The sequence below is a fragment of the Perca fluviatilis genome, chromosome 3 (genome assembly GCF_010015445.1).
Source record: "Perca fluviatilis chromosome 3, GENO_Pfluv_1.0, whole genome shotgun sequence".
Taxonomy (NCBI): domain Eukaryota; kingdom Metazoa; phylum Chordata; class Actinopteri; order Perciformes; family Percidae; genus Perca; species Perca fluviatilis.
Genome location: NC_053114.1, coordinates 30,442,201 through 30,460,730, shown reverse-complemented (window position 1 = coordinate 30,460,730; position 18,530 = coordinate 30,442,201). Strand labels below are relative to the sequence as shown.

The 18,530-nt window shown below is 38.0% G+C and overlaps 3 protein-coding genes across 7 annotated transcripts in view; 2 read left to right on the top strand and 1 right to left on the bottom strand.

Annotated features, from left to right (window-relative positions):
* rufy2 (RUN and FYVE domain containing 2) overlaps positions 1-3,491 on the top strand; it is a 30,745-nt gene extending 27,254 nt beyond the window's left edge. For all 3 annotated transcript variants that reach the window (XM_039795707.1, XM_039795708.1, XM_039795706.1), the window contains one exon: positions 1,190-3,491. In XM_039795707.1, the coding sequence (XP_039651641.1) occupies positions 1,190-1,333 (144 nt within the window). In that variant the 3' untranslated portion in view covers positions 1,334-3,491. The remainder of the gene's footprint in view (positions 1-1,189) is intronic.
* Positions 3,492-3,686: 195 nt separating this feature from the next.
* On the bottom strand, positions 3,687-13,698 carry hnrnph3 (heterogeneous nuclear ribonucleoprotein H3 (2H9)). Of its 3 annotated transcripts, none has more exons than XM_039795710.1 (11): positions 13,312-13,698; positions 12,371-12,463; positions 11,681-11,836; positions 11,208-11,351; positions 8,841-8,979; positions 7,830-8,029; positions 7,402-7,497; positions 6,805-6,920; positions 6,041-6,176; positions 5,611-5,667; positions 3,687-4,757 (listed from the first exon to the last, which is right to left on the bottom strand). In XM_039795710.1, the coding sequence occupies exons 2-11, from the start codon at positions 12,456-12,458 to the stop codon at positions 4,678-4,680; spliced, it is 1,212 nt and encodes a 403-aa protein (XP_039651644.1). In that variant the 5' UTR covers positions 12,459-12,463; positions 13,312-13,698; the 3' UTR covers positions 3,687-4,677. The 3 variants fall into 3 exon arrangements, with proteins under 3 accessions (XP_039651644.1, XP_039651645.1, XP_039651646.1); XM_039795711.1 differs by having other exon boundaries at positions 13,502-13,698; XM_039795712.1 differs by having other exon boundaries at positions 13,622-13,694.
* Positions 13,699-14,070: 372 nt separating this feature from the next.
* On the top strand, positions 14,071-18,484 carry LOC120556252 (phenazine biosynthesis-like domain-containing protein 1). The gene is made up of 10 exons (XM_039795713.1): positions 14,071-14,538; positions 14,776-14,875; positions 16,052-16,150; positions 16,434-16,543; positions 16,822-16,851; positions 17,003-17,091; positions 17,245-17,336; positions 17,643-17,726; positions 17,980-18,042; positions 18,239-18,484. The coding sequence occupies exons 1-10, from the start codon at positions 14,455-14,457 to the stop codon at positions 18,349-18,351; spliced, it is 864 nt and encodes a 287-aa protein (XP_039651647.1). The 5' UTR covers positions 14,071-14,454; the 3' UTR covers positions 18,352-18,484.
* The last annotated feature ends 46 nt before the right edge of the window (positions 18,485-18,530 follow it).

The window sequence follows — 18,530 nt, the reverse complement described above, 5'->3', positions numbered from 1 at the left end:
TATGACAATTTGAACTAGAAAATGCATTTCCTGCAGAAAATGCTTGTAATTGCTGAAAAGCTAAATTGCCAAAGCTAAACTGGATTGCTGGCATAATTGCGCAAGAAGAAGATTGGAATAGTGAGAATGGTTTTAATTGGTATGAATTTAATTGAAATGTTGAATTATAATGTATTAAACAAAAGTAGAATATTTTAAGTTTTTTTTTAAAAGAAAAGTCATAGTATAGGTATGTTGAAAAAAGTCATACTATTATAGTATGTCAAAAAAAGTCACTGTATAGTTAATCGAAAAAGTGATAGTATAGTATGTTGTAAAAAGTCATGGGATAACCTGTCTATAAAAAGTGATAGTATAGTATGTCAAAAAAGTCATAGTATAGTATGTTGAAAAGTCATAGTATAGCATGTTAAAAAAATTATAATTTAGTACCGTATATCGAAAAAAGTCATAGTATGTTGAATAAAGCAATAAAAAGTAATAGTATATATAGTACGTCTAGTACGTATAGTATGTCAAAAGTCATAATAGAATGTCGATAAGTCATTGTATAGTATGTAAAAAAAGTCATAGTACAGTATGACGGAAAAAAGTCATAGTATAGTTTGTTGAAAAAAGTCATACTGTGAATCGAACCTGGGTCTGAGTCTGCAGTTTCTACTTGCTGGTGCTGTTTGGATGGTGTTAACCACTGAGCCACTGTTATACCAAATAGAGAATGTTGAAAACAGTGTTGGCATAGAATGTAGAAAAAAGCCATCAAAAAGTCATAGTATGGTATGTCAAAAAAGTCATATTATAGTATGTCAAAGAGTGAAAAAAAGTCTATAGTATGTCAATATTAGTCATAGTATAGTATGTCCAATGCGAAATGTACATACATAAACACACAAAACAAACATATTAAACATTAATATAAAAAACAATAAATGCAGAAAAAACTAATATGCATACAAATCTACATCACATGCAGGAATTCCTTTATTTCCAGCAGAAACAGCATTTTATATGAAAAAAAAACCCATAAAGTAACTTATAGTTAGTGTCAGCATTGACCCCCACCATGGATGAAGAGACAACTTGCAGAAACTCAACAAGACATTTGGTCCTCTTAAAAGCTCATTTGCACCGATAAGCCCAACACAACTAAATGGATAGTTATTGTGGTTCTCTCTGTCTGTGTCTTCAGCACCATTGTAGGAACTGTGGGGAGATTTTCTGTAACAGCTGCTCTGACAATGAGCTCCCTCTGCCCGCGTCACCAAAACCAGTCCGAGTCTGTGACACCTGCCACGCCCTCCTCCTCCAGCGATGCTCCTCCAATCCAACGTGAAGGAGCCCCACACTGCTGCCGTGACTGCTTCAAACAATCAGAGATCCGATCAGCACCCTCCGGTCCTCTGTAAGAAGCATCTCCCAACTTCTCTAAACACAGTTTGCTGCTAGAAATGGACTGTGTGCATAAACACAACAAGAACATTTAATTTGTCTTCATTTACAGGTTGAAAAGGTCCCTCATAGATAAAATGCGGGGCTTCTGCATCATTGTAACCCGTCTTTGTTTGACGTCACTACTTTCTTTGCAGATGTTTTGCGGTATACATAAAAAAACATCTCATGTAATCAGGAGGCAATCGCCCACTACAACATAGGCTGACATGTCTTACATCGAAATCGAAGGAGTTAGAATCTTTGGTCTGCTTTAATATCATAAACAATCATTATCTATCCTAAATATACATCAGTTATACAGATTAAATCATTTACAGTACATTGACAGAGAGTCATGCAAAACAGAACTGTCTGAGGACAGAGCTCTGCTATGAAAGGAGGAACCACTTTACTATGAACTGAAAGTGAAACGGCACTGACTGTGACGAGCACTGCTGCAGCTAAATGCAGATCTTCAACCAAACCTTCAAGTCTTATGTAGTAATGCATCATTATAATGTATGTATCAAGCATCAAACTGTATACATTAAGTGTATAGCCAAACACGAGATTATATAATTTATTCACACAGTATCGTGGTCTTGTAAGTGAGTCAGACTGCAAAGCACCTCCTTTTGAGGTGGAGTGACATTAACACAAACATAAAGGCACTATTTACACAGGCACAAAAGACTAGTCCAACTTTACTAGATACTAAACTGAAATATAAACTGGATACATTTCTGTTTAGTTTGCTGTGAGGAGATCAGAACCGTTTTAATTGCAGTCGTTTCACAGGAGCAACATGGGAATATATTTTGTGACAAAGACCTTTCTACAAACTAATTCCAGGAACGCTCACAGCTCCAAGCAGGTTTTGCTCTGCTGACACTATGACCAGACTAGTTCCTCTTCGGCCTGTGGCTTTCAAAGGAACCGAAAGTTGTTGTTGTTTTTTAACAATGTTGGCCCTGTTTGTACCTGTATAAATGCAGTGAATATTACTTACTTGTGCTTCTCACATTGCCAAAATGAGCGCTAGATTTCTAGAGAGTTTCTGTAGAGAAAATCTAAAATATTTCAAAGCAACACTAGCCTATACTAGCCAAGCAAAAGTCTAGATTAAAGACATTTCACTTTGTTTGAGACACTAATGCAGTGGATGCTGCTGTAAGGACCAAGAAGAGCAACCGATGACGTCGTGATCTCTGGCGACAGATTGAAATCAGACCAACTGGCTCTTTAGCTGATGAACCACTGACAGCTAGCTTACAGCAGGACCACTTCACTGACTACTTAGTGAACAGACTTAGTGTTACACACTTCTGACACCATAGCCACAAAGTATGTTTGAACAGTTGCCAATCCTATATTACGTGTAATATAGACGAATTTCAGAGTATTTATATTTGATTTGGCGCATTCGTTTTTATTTTCAAAAGTCCAGGGAACTAGTTTGAGCTTTTCCCTGTTCACTTGAAGTTAGTTGTAATCTGTGCAGATGGAGACGTTATAGAAGGACCACACTTTACTGCTGCTCCATTCCTGAGAGGGAAAGTTTGAAACTCTAAACCATTTTTTTTCCTTTTTTTTTGTATTTGTGTTGTTAAACTAATGCTGATGATTGTAAAGTAGTCTTTAGTCACGGGTTCCACTGCACACTCTGGTTTTGTACCTAAACACGTTTACAGCCTGTGACTTTTTAAGAACTGGAAGTATTCATTCCCATGAATAGATAAAACAGGCCTGGGTTCATTTCAATAAGGGTTTTTATGGTTTCAAATATAAAAAAACTCATTAATCATCATTAAGTACTATAGGCAAATGTTTCTGAATTGCACCCAGGCCTAAACCCTTTTTGTACAGTGTCACTCTTATAAATCTCCCAGCTTTCAATGGGACTTGTACAGTGTTAATACCACTGTATGTACATAGTGTTGATAAAAATCACTGTGGCCCTTTAGCTTACTAAATCCTGCCAGTTTAATATTAACTTTATTGCCAACAGTGTGTTGCCTTGACTGTGTAGCAGTTTCTGATTAAATCAAAATACAATCGTTTGTACATGTTTTCTGTCATTTTAATGTACATTATTGAAATTTCTTCTGTGAACATTTACTCCTGTTGCACTGTTGGGTCTTTTTCCTGTGTTCCACTGAAATCCACTAACTTGTTTCTCCATTATATTTTTTAATTCCGATGTACATTAACACAAATACCTCTTCAAAAGTGATGCTAGAGTCAGGGAAAAAGAAATAATTAAATATAAAATTTATTAGGCAAAATGTACAGCTCAAATATAGAGACTTTATTTCACTCTCACTCTTTGAGAGTGGAATATATATTCAACTTAGTTTTAAATTCTGTAATGAAAACATTCATAAAAAACACAATGGCTCACATTTATCAAACTTTTCAAACCAGAAAAGCTGATCTGAAATCCAGTTTGAATTAGTATATTACAGCTTGGTCAAATGTACTGCTGAAAATAAGTTTAAACCAGAATAAACAAAGGTTTTATAAACTACTTTTTTTCCCCCTCTTTTTTTTCTTTTTTAAAATCAGAATTTCTTAGAGATGGAATGTTTTGACGTTTCTTCTTACTGCTCCACCTCCTAAAGAGCATCATTCACCCCAGACCGTCATCCAATCCAAAGCAAAGTTCACATCAACTTATTAGATTCAAAGTGACCATGCTCAAAATGATCCTTTTCTACTTATTAAATCCCTCAGCTGTTCATCGGTCTCCTCTGCACTGACTAACATCTCCTGCCAACAGTGAGATGTGAAACAAGACAAATTAAAGTGCATCCCTTTCAATGCCATTCAAAACTCTGGCAAAATAATTGGTGTTTGATTAAAAAAAAGTAGTACTTTTCATGTAAATCATGAAAAACTATTACTATAACCAATTGTTTAAAAAAAATAATAATGTAAGAAACAAGAAATGCTCTATATGTCCCATTAACCACATTTAGCACAACATCTCCAACATCTTAATATTGACAAGTTACGTTCTTCATATGCGTTGAGGAATGGTATAATAATAGTGCTTGTTGAGGTCATATCTGATCTGTTCTAGTATCTGAAATAAGATTTTAGTACAACCACCATAAAAAGAACAGCGGTTACAAAACAAATGACTGACTTCAGATCAGCTCTTCTGCTTAGAAAAAGTAATCGAGTGAATGTGGCCTGAAGAGACGCGAGACAAACGCCAGGATGGATTGGAAGCGTGGGATGACATCAGTATGAACCTCGCAGCCCGCTGCTCCGTGAGCCTCCGCCCCCTCCTGAGTTACCATAGTAACCACCACCGCCACGACCTGAGATGGTTTTGAAAAGATAGATCAGTGTGAAAAAGATGAAGTGATTTCTTATGACCGTAATGACTAGAGCTATGTTTCCATCCACTTGTCAATCGAATTATCTGAAGTTCACTAGAAACATTCACGCGAATAAAGGCAGTGAAAGCGTTTCCATCCAACGGCTTGAAAGCAAATAAAAACCTGTGCGTAATGCCATTTTGTGGTCAAATTGGTATATTGAATATATTTGAGACGTTTTAAGTTGTTTCCATTCATTTTTGCACTGAATCCCACAACATTCAAACTAACATTTGCGAACAAAGTTTTGAAATGGATCGCACCGTCTACCTACTAATGATTAATATTGCTAATAAGTTTTGATTAATAAGTTGTAATAGTGCTTATGTGCCAACTGATAGCGACATATAGCCGTTATATTTTGCTTGTTAATTACATTCTCAAAGTCTCGTCTCCTTGTTCGTCCGCCTATCGGTCATTGTTGACACCCAAAGAAAGCGGAAATCTGTGGCAGAAATGACCTAAAACAACTTCTTCTTCGTTTTATGGCATGTTGCAACCATAAAATGACCTAAAACGTAATCGCAATTCATTATTTATTCTGCAAATAACGTTTGCATCAGCATTTATCGCATAAGCCGTTCACCGATTAAGAGAAAATCCAAAAGAGATGGAACGTACAAACCTTGTGTTGATGTTTTACGGTTTCCATAAGGTATTTTTCATTCGATATTACTTAATTCGCATCAAAACGTGTGGATGGAAACATGGCTAGTGCGAGTTAAACAATTAAGATAAAAGAACTAACACCCAACTTTTATTTATATTATCATAAAAGATATGGAAAACTCACTCATTTCAGCTGCTCCACTAGCTGTTGAGTTAAGAAACAGCTCAATATAGCGATGCTCTGTGGAGAAAACATCAATCCGTTATACATATTGAAGAACTTGTATTTATTCTACTGTTTAATGTAAATTAAATTCACCTGCTTTATGTCCAAGTTTAAGTACAATCTGAAATATCTCAAATAATGTCATGAGAAATACCAGGATTATATATTCATAATGCTCTTTAAAAAGAAATTCCAACATTAAGACCTGCCCCACTCAGTAAACCATCTAAAACCCTTATTAATAGCTTATCTGTTGAGCTTGTTGATTTATGCCATTATTCTGGTTCTGCTATAGCTACAGCTGATCCTCTCATGTAGCGTGAAAAAAGGTGTCACACGAACCAACAAAAGACAAAGAAAGGCTGAAGAAGAAAACGGGAGGACATACGCATGTGGTTCTTGTCTTTAGACATGGCTGCCACAGCGTCTTCATGGGAGCGAAACTCCACATCTGCTTCTCCAGTCGACTTCCCGTTGGGAGCCACATCAACGTGGACCCTCAGGGGATTCAAGGGAGAGAAGAACTACACGAACAAGACAGATACATACATACATGAGCAGGCAGACATAGATAATGTCCAACTGTCAAAGTTTTTTCATGACTATCAACATTCAGCATTTATTTAAATGTAGTAGCTTGTTAGGCTTCCTGACCAACACCATTATACAGTATGAACACAACATTAACAGAAAACAGCCTTACAGATTCGTGACAGAAAATGTATGGGTGGATTCACCAAAATGATTGAATGTTTTGATGGAAGATTTAGCTAAAATCAACACTTGGATAGGCTTCCTAGCTGCTGCAGCTGGCAGTAGTGACAGTGTTTGCTACAGATCTGATAGAGCTAACTGAACTGGATTGAACAGCCTCCTGCAGCACAATCCACTTTACCAATAATGCCACTATAAGTGTACAACCTCTCCTGATACAAAAACAGTTTATAACTAACATCACTGCGTGAAGCAGTAAACAGAAAACAATCTATGACTTCGGTTAGTTAAATGTAAGGCTTTTGGAAGGGCTTTGAGGAAACTGAATTCAGTGCTTTTAAAGACTTTTCAAGACCTGAACATGCCCTGCATATTGTTAGAAAGAATCTTTAAGAGAAATAATAAAATCAACTGGCCTCAGTGTGTGTGTGTTCTTACTTTAGCGATGTCTCCCTCTGTGGCACGGAAAGGTAAACCCCTCATATGGACAAAATGACCGCTGTGGAGGCTCGAACAAACATCATTTTGACCACCGTAACCGTGGCCTCCTATCCCTGAGCCAAAACACAAATGCATCCACAGATTACCAATCCAACCTTTATTGATGTAGAAAAGAGAAGTAATCTGATACATACCAACTTTTCTTTACTTAATAAGAAAAACAACAGATTAGAAGAAAAACATACGTATGTGTGTTTAGGTTATTAATGGGTCTTGTTAAACGTGTGATGTATTTATATAGCCTCCTATGAGGGACTACAAGCCAGGAAGATCAAAATATGCTGCTTTACAAATCCAACAATCCTAATTTTATTTATTCACATAATCAATATAAAACTTAAAAATGTTTTTATTTTTTATTTTAGATTTGTGTCAAACTGTCATTCATTTGAAAGAGAAAAAATGTAAACAAATCAATTACTGGAAGCCATTTTAGCCTTTTGGCAGGGATGCCGAAGTCTTTATAAATTGAGGCTTACAAACATGGATTTCTGAATGGCAGACTCTAGATGGTAAAACATTTTTGGACTTTACCTCTTGCTACCCTTTCTCCTCTCACTCGCTCATCAAACATGCCGTTGCCAAAACAGTAGTTGTTGAAGCCATTGTAGCTGTCAAAATCACCGTAACCTGGACACAAACATAACACAATTGAAGCGGAGCTCATTCTTTCACATCACCAACGGCTCCACAACACAGATGATAAAACCTAATAACAAGCCGACTGGATAATAAAACTTTGTTTTCTGCTGGCTCGGAAAAAGGAAATAATGAAATTTAGTGTGGGCCAGGGAGCCCATTAGTCACCCTTTCCACCATAAAAGTAGAAGCGTAAACTGAAGTTATAAATCACAATAAAAGGTTGCTAAAAGATATCAAAAATGTCTGATCATCTACACTGACCAATTACACTTTTGCAGCCACAAATATTCCTTTATGCAGAAACACAGAACACTGCTTACCTCCTCCATAGCCCCCTCCACCCCTCATGGTGTCCATCAGAGCCCCACCACGGCCAGGCCCGGGCCCAAAAAACCCTCCCCTGGGTGCCCCCATCATGGGTCTATCGTAGGGCCCCGGTCTCTGGCCTCCCATCCCCCGCCGGGGCAGCTCGTAGTAGGCTTTGATCTCATTGCGACTGCTCTTAAAAATCTCTATATACCTGCAATATAAGAGGCCCATGGGGTGGATTGGGGCAGAGGAGAGGGTTAAGGCATAGAAATTGCTTCGCTCAAGCCACATACATACATAAACACACAAAAAAACAAATATTCTAAATAGTGGTCTAAGTAGTTTTAACCTGGAGCTGAGTGTCTGAACAACCTCAACAAAATCTCATTATTAGCTGGGATAAGGGCTGTAGTAAAGGATTTTCTATGCCAACCTCCACTTGTTACTTACAGTAAAGAAAATCCTTACAGGGCTTTTAGGTGTTGCATTGATCATTTTAATGATTAAGAAATGCCAAAAGAGATGCTTTAATGGTAGAGGCTGCCTTGGCTAACCCTAATCCCCTCATCTACAGTAAATTATCTGTAAAATACATGTATAAAACGATATGAATGGTCAATAAAATGATCCAATGTACCAAAATGTTGCTCTAATACTAATAAATAGATCTCCCAGGTCCTAGACGACCAACAGCAAAACTGTCTATGGCATAAAATACTCACACCACCTTAAATTTACAGATTAGAGCTTTCATCTCATTATTCAACATGTCACCATTGTTACAATATATAAACCCATTAAAACCCATCCCCTTATCATTTTATTAAACATGATCCACCCAATTCATTTACCCATGTTATTATTGTTAACCATAATTATTCTAGCACACCAACCCATGCTTATCATTCAACCATAACAGAACCCATACCATTAATACCATAATTACTCGAATATGACCACCCATTAAACACTGCAATAGAAGCCCAACCCAGTCCAGCCCGTCCCTTTCCCCTCTGTCCCACCTGTGCCCTATTCTTTCCTTGTGTTTCCCCAGAGCCTTTTCTGCTATCTCCTTTGAGGCAAACTGCACGAAGGCTTCCCCTGTGCTCCTCCCCTGGTAGTCCACTGGCAGAGTAATCCCATTTGGCACGATTCTCAACCCTTCAACCCAAGCACACATAAATACATAGGTCGGTAGGTAGACTGATAGATGTGTAGAATAGAAAGAACAACACCCACTGCATCACTGGAGCTTTCAGGATTAATAAATAGCAGCTGTAGTATCTGATAAGACTGCATTAAAAAGGGACCTCTGAATGAATGTATGAAATGTATTTACACAAGGTGCCCAGCAAGGCGATTAAACAAATACTGGCCTGGAGTCAGCAGCTATAAAATTAAAGTGGACGCATACCAAAAATGTTCTTACACTTAACTGAATTTAGTTCAACATCATTAATTATTAGTGTTGATCCACACTGTCCCATCATCATTCTTAAGTGTTGATTATCTTAGATAAAGGCTGCCAGTGAGCATAATCACAATACTGACCCCAGATCAGCATCATGGGACTGCCTCCTCTCAGCCAAACTAGCCCAGCCTATCTTTGAACCCCCTTTAAGAGGCATGATATTAAGATCATATAAAATATGCATGCTAAATAAATTGTTAGCTTTACACAAACATGGTATGAGGCATACTAACATTTCATAACAAGGACAAATTGGTAAACACAGTATAACTATACTACAAGAACATACATACATACAGTACATTAGGCCTTTAGGCCATGACACACAGACATGTTGACTGACTATAAGTCAAATTAATACCATTTTATAATATGAGAGAAATCCAAAATGTGAAAAGATAGTGTGTTGGCAACTCTGAAAATGTACTTTGGATGTTCGTGTTTTTTCGTATCCTTATGTCGTGGTGTGTAGTTCTGGTCTGATCAGTAAAGTGGAAAGCACTGTTCAAAGTGCAGTTGGCAGTATTTTGAATTTGTCGTGATACAATCAAAGACACATTTCCTAATTCCAAAGTACTCTTTAAAAAAAAAAAATTGTAAATGTAAAGTTGGCCATTGTTCCACTTTTGTACAAATATGAACTAACCACCAGAATAATGTTAAAGACGCTATAATCAGATAGAAATTCTACGTATTGTGGCTTTATATTCTACTTGGGCCTTTAGACTTGGAACAATGTAAGAAACAGATAGTAGACTTTTTCTTAAGACTTTTAATTACAAGTATTTGTTGGCCTTATTTAATGAAGCAGGGCTCCAGACTAACTTTTTACATTGGTTGCACTGGTACGCCTTACTTTTTCATTTAGGTGCAGCAGCACATCACTTAGGTGCACCCAAAAGATTTCACAGCGCCTTTTGCTGCAGCAGTAATACATTTTAAGTGTTATTAGATTATATCTAAAATGTTATTACCATATTTGTGATTGTTATATATGTGCATAATGCTACCAGGTTAGATTATTACCGTATACAGAACCACATCTCAACTTAGTGTGTGGCAGTTATAAATAAAGCGTTCAGAACATTCAGTGGGAAATCATGTCTAACCACTTTTGAGAGATAGTGACGATCTCCTTAAGCCACTTCAACAGTTTTAATGTTAACATCCACAGGAAAATATGGCTTTAAAACAGAAAATGATGATGAAAAAATAAAACAGAACTAATAAATAACGCAGATTCCATTGTTAAGGCACTATAAATCCTGATTGAATCATATCATATTATTCATATCTGAATAATAGCTATTTAAATTTGTTGCATGTTTTATATTTCCTTAAACTAGACCTATTGGATTCCACTGGGCGCAGCTGATTGCAACCACTCTAGACAATGCTTGTGATTCCACCAGCGTTTTAGAAGGGTCCCAGAAGGGGCTATCCGCTCTGCTCCGCTAAAAATACATGCCGTGTCTATTTTTGATGGAGCCCTGGCACGTTGCAAAGAGCAGATCGAGCCGGGCAATAGACAGGAGGCGGGAGCACCACAAAACGCCACAGAGCACCGCAAAGTGCATTTCTCTGCGCCAGTCAACAAGCGATTCTACTCCTCTAATCACACATAGAGCTGTCTGTCAGGCAGTGTTTCACGCTGCTTCCGTCCCCTCTCTGAACACATTCATATTAACCAAGAGATGAGTGAAATGTATGCAGAGCTTTTAGTGGTTTTGTCTCATTTGATTGTCTTGCACTGCATGCTAAGAAAGCTAGCTGCAGTTCTGTCTGCACCCTTACACTATGGTGTTTTACAGTCAAGAAAATTACAAAACTACAGCGTGTCTGTAAAAACTATTCCTCAGATTAACTTAAATGGTGTAATAGTAGTACAATTCAATAATAGTTACAAAAGTGTATGTACCTGAGAAGAACTGAACAATCTCCTCCTTGCTGCAGCCAAAGGGAAGGCCTCTAAGTCGCAACATGGAGCCGCTGCAGCTGTCATAGTCAGCAGGGCCGCTACGTTTAAGCACCCAGTCCATCTCACTACGGTTCGACTTGAACACTGATTCAGACATACACACGCACACAAACATGTCAAAGTCAAGATCTGAAAGGACAATTAAACTTAGAAAATTACAATTTCTTCATTAGTTTGGTTTAAAGCCACACACACACACACTTATATTTGTATGGGGAATTCAATACAGGTGAGCTAAAACAAACTTTTGTATGCATGGCAAACACGGAGACAGAGTAAATAAAAGAGTATGTTGCGCTTTGACTGTGTTATATCAGTAATGTCATATAATGCGGCAATTGTTCAAAGACAAAGTCAACACAGGTAAACACACACTGGTCCATTAGTCCGTCGTGATTGGTTATATTGCTTACCCTCTATGTATCGGTGTCCCATGTATTTACGGTCCTTGGCGAGGGCATTCTTGAAATCCTCAGACATTTTCAGCTCAATAAAAGCCTCTCCACTAGGACGTCCTTCTTTGGAGTAGGTAAAGCACACTCCGTTTACTTTCCCAACGATGTCACAGTCTGTAAATAAGTAGCATTGATTGACATTTCCTTAAAAGGATGCCTACACAAACATTTCCTGTCATAAAGAAGAAGAAGAAAAAAAAAGAATAAAGGGTACAACTAGAGCCAATCTAATTTGAGCCATTTGGAGCTCAAGCAAGTAGAATCTAACAATATACCATTATCTGATCCACCTGAGATCCTGACCGCTTTCTAACGGCTGGAGTCGTGAGAAATTTGAAATATTAAGACGAGGTTGGGAAACCCATGTTGTTTCTGTGCGTAACAAGACAGGTTGTAGGAGAGAGAGAGAGAGAGAGAGAGAGAAGACTCTTGGACAGTCACATATAAAATGTCTATGATGCCAGTTAGATTCCACTTATGCAAACAATAAAAAAAGTTTTTGTAGCAGATTTCAATTGCATAGCTAAGCTGAGCAGACTGGTTTTGCAGTGCAGCCCTGAAATCACAAAGCAAAATAGTTGTGTTTATTATTCTAGATGTCAATCACACTTTTCATGCCTCAAGCTGTTAAGATATGTGTATTCTCACCAGAGAAAAAACTGGCAACCTCTTCCTGCGTGCAGGACCAGGGTAGTCCTCTGATCCGAACCACATAACCCTCTTCATTCAAAGACATCCTCACTGCCAAAGAGAGAACAGCATAGCAGCAACACATTACATTACTGTGTCAATAATTATTTCACTGAACACAGACACTTGGCAAAGACCATGTCACACAGTCATCATTAAATAACGCTGTGCTTCCAGTATCCGCTGACCTCCTAACAATCCTCAGTGTGTGCAGTCCCTGGGCGCAAGGTCTAAATTAAGGACAGTACAATTCTGAGTATTATCTGTGCAGATTGCTTTAATAAATAAATGCGTTAAACAAACTGCTTTAAAATGTCTTTATAGATTATTAAAGCCACATGTTACTTCTACTTCTATTTGTACAGTACATTATAACCAGAACAGAAGTATTCAACTGTGAAATATGTGCATATCCTTTCTACAGGAAGCTGGTGTATTAAACAAGTTTGTAATCTGTATAAAACTAAACAATTGCCAGAGACGAAAACCGTGTACCCGGAATTATAAACAGTATGCAATAACAAATACCCGGTAGGAAATCTATTCATTTAGCACCATAACGCACGTTACTGTAGCTGTCACAACAGTTAAACTAACGTTTATTACTTCCTCCTTCCAACTGTCTCATAGTGTAAAACCAAGAGCCTTGCTAGCTAACGTAACGCTAACCACAGTTCAACTTACTAAGACCTTTCCAAACATATCCTAACGTGACGTTATTTATCCTGTAGTAAAGTTACTTCTTTCAAGGTCGCTACAGTATAATATTTGTCAGCCTGGATTCTCTAGCTAGCTAATGATACAAACGTCCCTCTGCTGTCAGGCTGACGTGCTAATGTTAGCTTGATAACATTAACGTTAGCAAGCTGGTTTCACACCACCGCGGAGCAACCGCCTACCTGCAAGATCGTTCCCCAAAAAGAAAGCGTTTTTTTTCTTGCCCTCATTCAAATGACTGGAGGCGGTGAGATACCGTGCGGCGGTGACGTTTCCTTTACAGCTAACGTTAAGGCTAACAGCTAAGGGCTAACGTTAACAGCTAGCTAAGGCTAACGTTAACTGTAGGACACCGACAGCGGTCAAACGTACAGGGCAGACTAGTTCAATTCCCAACGGTCGTACGCTGTCAGTGGTCATCAAAATATATCCCCAGTCGAAAATAAGTCAGACGCCAGTGACAAGTGTCTGAAAATGATCAAATTATCTCACAGTCGCCTCCCGTCCCCGGTATCCTGCTCCTGTCCCGAGCCTCAGGTGTCACTAACCTTACCAGCAAACCCGATCAGGTACGTTGTCGCGAGACTTGGACACGTTAAAAACAATATATAAATATATTATATATTATTATTATTATTATTATTATTATTATTATTATTAATAGTATTGCTATTGTTAATAACAATACATAAAATAAATATATTATAGGATGAGGGGTTGTTATTTCTGAAATTAATATCAATATTGTTTGTTAACAGGTTGCGTGCGTTTATAAACCCCGAGGGAGTAATGAAATGTATTTAATTTGTTTATGCCCGTTCAGCAATTCATTTATTGATAGGCCTATCTTGTTGTCGCACTCAGGCAGGCAGAACACTGTGGATGCCTGCACTGTGAAAAAACTAAGATCAGCATGCTGATTATTTAGGTATGATCATCTACAAAAGCATAAATCACACATTGTAAGGAAAACGTATCCCCCAAACAGTAGGCTAGATTTTTTCATCGAAAGGCACATTTTAACTGTTATGACCGCAGTTTATTCATTAAATGTTTGTAACCGAGTGAGCAGAGATTATAGGTCTATTAGCCTACATGACAATAACTAACTCGTTTCCGAGTTCCGACACTAGACAAAGAGTCTAAACATGCTGCTGGAAACATAGGTTGAAAATCTGGCAACCAGAAGGGACACTGAGGAGCGTCTGCTGAAACCAAACCGACGGGGTATAAAGTCCATCAACAGCAGCGGATCGACTGTGTACAACTTCACCGCACTGTGGCCGTTTTAGTTTCAAGCCATTTTCATATTTCGTCAAATCATAATGGAGATTCCAGTATTTACTCTAGACGCCTTTACAAATTTACCGTTCAAGGGAAACCCTGCGGCTATTTGTCCACTTATGCATGTGAGTAAAAGACACTTCCAATTGTGTATTTGGTTTGTTCAAGGATCACGACTGCTCTTTGTAACATTTATTGATCAATTGGACATTTTCAGTCAGCAAAATCACGAGTTTTAGTTGTTCACAAGTTACATAATTACACAATTTGTTATAAAATATAGTTAGTTTTTTTTTTTTTCAATCTATCCATGTATGTGCATTTCTCAGTGTCACAACTAAATATTTATGTGTTTTAAAAAGGAACTGAGTGATGATTTGTACCAGAAGATATCAGCAGAGATGAACCTGTCAGAAACAGCTTTCATCACCAGGATCAATCCCTCTGACAGTTTTACCACAGGTAATATCAGATCATAGATTACCATTACGTAATTTATTATTGATCATAGCTATCAGTTTCTTGTCAAAAGAACTGAACAGAAATGCACCGGTCTGGGACAGGTTAGCATTTCATTACAATAATTACCCCAATGTTTAAAACAATCCCTGCCCAATGTACAACCTTGTTATTGAGGCTGTTGCAAGCAATAAAGACGTAAATACCCACTAGTGGCCAATGGGATGGATCCTCAACGTTAATCATATTGTGCAAAGTTAATTTCATGGGAATGTGCTCGTTCCAACTGGCTTGATAATATAATGTATAAAATATGCTAAATGGGCACTACGTAGCTGTGAGTACAATACATGAATCACAACAAACACAGAACTCATGGAATAAAAAAGCACAAGCAATTTTACCTTTAGAGGAAAGTGCAGATTTTAATTGCAAGTATGGACAACCCTCACTTAACGATTATGCCTTCACGGTTTAGGATCTGTTTAAAAAATCCAGGCGCACTGAAGAGAAACAAACAGATTTATGGATTAAATTGATATACCACTGACTTAAGCAGATGTTTTGATAAAGTCATAATGGACATGTTAATCATTGCAGAAAATTAAGTGGCTATAAAGAACAAAGATAGAATGACAAGTCAGACCTTGTTTAAGACATTTTGGTTTCAGATAAAAAGACAACTGTGAACCTCTGGGCGTGTAACTGAGCTAATTTTTCTTCTTTGTGTTCAATAAAAAAACACCTGTCCTCAGCAGTCTGACAGGCAACAACACACAGCTAAGACTTGCATTGTTGGGAAGGGGAAGAACAATGCAATGCGCGGCCAGTTAAAAATGCAGCATGTAGTTACTCAGCTTCACAACTGGTACAACTGCACAGAAAGGAATGCACAGCTTAAAAATCTCTTGAATGAATGTAAATATTTCCACTAAAGTAACCATACATAACCATAGTAGAACTCCAAATAGGTCTCAGACTTTTAGAAGAAATTAACTAATACTGTATATGCAAGTAGATTTGTTTTTAGATTTATTTTCCCAGAGGGATATTTGTTTCTTCCCTCAATGTTTTAGATAATTTGCTGTGTTAAATGGTAGACTCTGTGGATGATTATGTGTAGGCTTCATGTTAAAGTTCTGTGTGTTAAAGCACCTTTCCGACAATGTGATTTAAAAGGATCAAGGTTCCGACTTCGATGGTTTACACCAACCAATGAAGTGAATCTGTGTGGTCATGCCACTCTGGCCTCTGCAGCAGTGCTGTTCAAACATAAGCGTAAGTTACAATACAAACACACAGACACGAACTGCTTTGGAACTAAAGAAAAGAAACACAGAAATCCATAAAGTTTAACTGGGAGGCATTTTGAAATACTTTTGTAATGATTTACCTGACAATAACAAAGCTGTCCATATTGTAACGCTGTTCCATGTAAATTCACAGTGCAGCTAAATACAAGAAAGGGCAAAGTATTGTTAGCCAACAAACCCACATCTGTCAGTAACCCGAGTTTATCAGCTTGCCTGTGAGTATAATGTTCTGTGTGTAATATTCACAGAGAATGAGAATCCCAAACTGGTGTTTGAGACCTTGAGTGGAGATCTGGCTGTCACCCAGCAGGGGGAAGGGTACATCATGGACTTTCCTCTCAACCCACCAACCAAGGAGGTACAGTATGTGGTCAGATAAACACAAGGATAATACAATTACAGGTTGAATTATGTCTAAAAAAACATGAAATAAAACAGTTAAGTGAAACCCAGAAACTGTGACCACCCTACAATAATTTAAGATTCAGCTGTAGCTGGATTAGCAGAACTCAAACATCCTGCATTAGCATTGCAAGGTTTTCCAAAAGAAAGTTGTTTACTAACTTTGCAAAGTATTTGAAAAGACAACACAATGCTATTCTTCTAACGGTTTGTTTTCTAAAATGTGTTTTTCAGGATGCCAATGAGTTCAGAGACATCATCAAGGTCAGTAAGACACCTGTCAGTAAGACACCATGTTTTACAGTACACTCCTGCTTCACTGTCTATATGTGTAGTAGTATGCAAGTGTGATTGCATTCCTGTGTTTGTGTGTGGATGATTTAAATGTGTCTCTGCTTCTGCATGTGGGATACAGGCTGCGGTTGGAAACCACCCGATCCAGGATGTGTATCTGAGCTCCAACACAAAGAAACTGCTGGTTCGACTGGCTGACAGCTGTGACAGGTTACAATCAAAACACACATATGCACACGCACATACACAGTATAATAGTTATTCATATTCACAAACGGGCAGTGTGTCTTAAATCTCTCACTTGTGTCTCACCATGTTTGTTTGTGACCCTGCTTATGTGCTGCATGTGTATCTTTTCTGCAGGTCAGTGCTAACCAGTCTGAAAGTTGACCCTGTTGCTCTTCAGAGCAGTGAGACGAGCGGAAGAGTCAAAGGAGTAATCATCACCATGAAAGGTAACAGGAGCTTAACAATGATTTCCTTTGGTTAGACCAGGGGAATATTGTTGGACAGTTTTATGACTTGTTGGGCCGGACCACATGCAGTAATTTCAAATTTACAGCGGTACCAAAGTTAAGACATGCAGAGTCTTTTAAGTAATAAGTAACAATTGTTTGTTACATACATTGCAATGCTAAAACCTTTATTAGTTAGACTTTATTAGTGTGTATATAGGTTGCATTTAAATGCCCATTGGAGGTTTTTGCCTATTAGCCAACAAATATGACACGTTAATCAAATTGTCGTTTATCTACCAATAGGATCCCCAGACTGCCAGCCAGGATACGACTTCTACTCAAGATTCTTTTCTCCATGGAATGGCATCCCTGAGGATCCCGTCACTGGTAGACTACTTCTACTAGCCCTACTAACACAGACAGTCTTTGTTGGGTTACAGTGTGTAACATTATGTTGCAAAAATCTACTTTCTGATAATCAAGTAATCCTACACATTTGTATACAAGCAGCAAATACTGGCAAAAATACAAAATCTTGCAATGTACAATGTCAGATGTCTAGCACCCACGCAGTATAGTTGGTAAACGTTAAGTGTGTCTTGTGAAATGTAAATTTCTTATGCCTTTTGTGTCCCTGCAGGTTCTGCCCACACTGTGCTAGGTAGCTACTGGTCTAAGAAACTAGGAAAGAAGAAAATGCTGGGTAATTAATTTAACCAACTCCACATTAACATTTGATTAGCAACTTGTCAAACTCTAAACCAGTGCAATTTTTACAGTCTTTTACAATGTGCCATTAACTTGATAACAGGTGTCATTTTCCAACTATAAACAGTCCATTACTACTGAGCTGAACCATACTGACACTCCTATATTATCCCCTCCGTGTGTTTGTGTAGCTTACCAGTGCTCCAGTCGAGGCGGGGAGCTGGAACTAGAAGTGAGAGACGACGGAAGAATCAACATATCTGGACAGGCCGTCACTGTGCTGCAGGGAACAATCACACTATAGCCACATGCAAACTAAGAGGGTTGGGGATGATAGGACAGTCATTACGTACCTGCACAGAGAAGCAGACATAGGCTTTGTACCATTTGATAACACACATAAAAACTAGATGGTTTAAATAAAGAGCTAAACTGATTATTGTCCAGACTGGTCAATCTAATATTGAAACATCACTCAGCACG

Excerpts from the sequence above, each read along its gene's own strand:
- hnrnph3 (XM_039795710.1), bottom strand. The coding sequence starts at position 12,458 with ATGTCTTTGAATGAAGAGGGTTATGTGGTTCGGATCAGAGGACTACCC. Across the intron at positions 5,668-6,040 it reads TAAAGACAAGAACCACATGC|AGCATCGCTATATTGAGCTG; the intron begins GTATGTCCTCCC and ends TTTTCTCCACAG. Across the intron at positions 4,758-5,610 it reads TAGTGGAGCAGCTGAAATGA|GTCGTGGCGGTGGTGGTTAC; the intron begins GTGAGTTTTCCA and ends AAACCATCTCAG.
- LOC120556252 (XM_039795713.1), top strand. The coding sequence starts at position 14,455 with ATGGAGATTCCAGTATTTACTCTAGACGCCTTTACAAATTTACCGTTC. Across the intron at positions 14,876-16,051 it reads CTCTGACAGTTTTACCACAG|GATCAAGGTTCCGACTTCGA; the intron begins GTAATATCAGAT and ends GTGATTTAAAAG. Across the intron at positions 17,092-17,244 it reads CTGGCTGACAGCTGTGACAG|GTCAGTGCTAACCAGTCTGA; the intron begins GTTACAATCAAA and ends TCTTTTCTGCAG.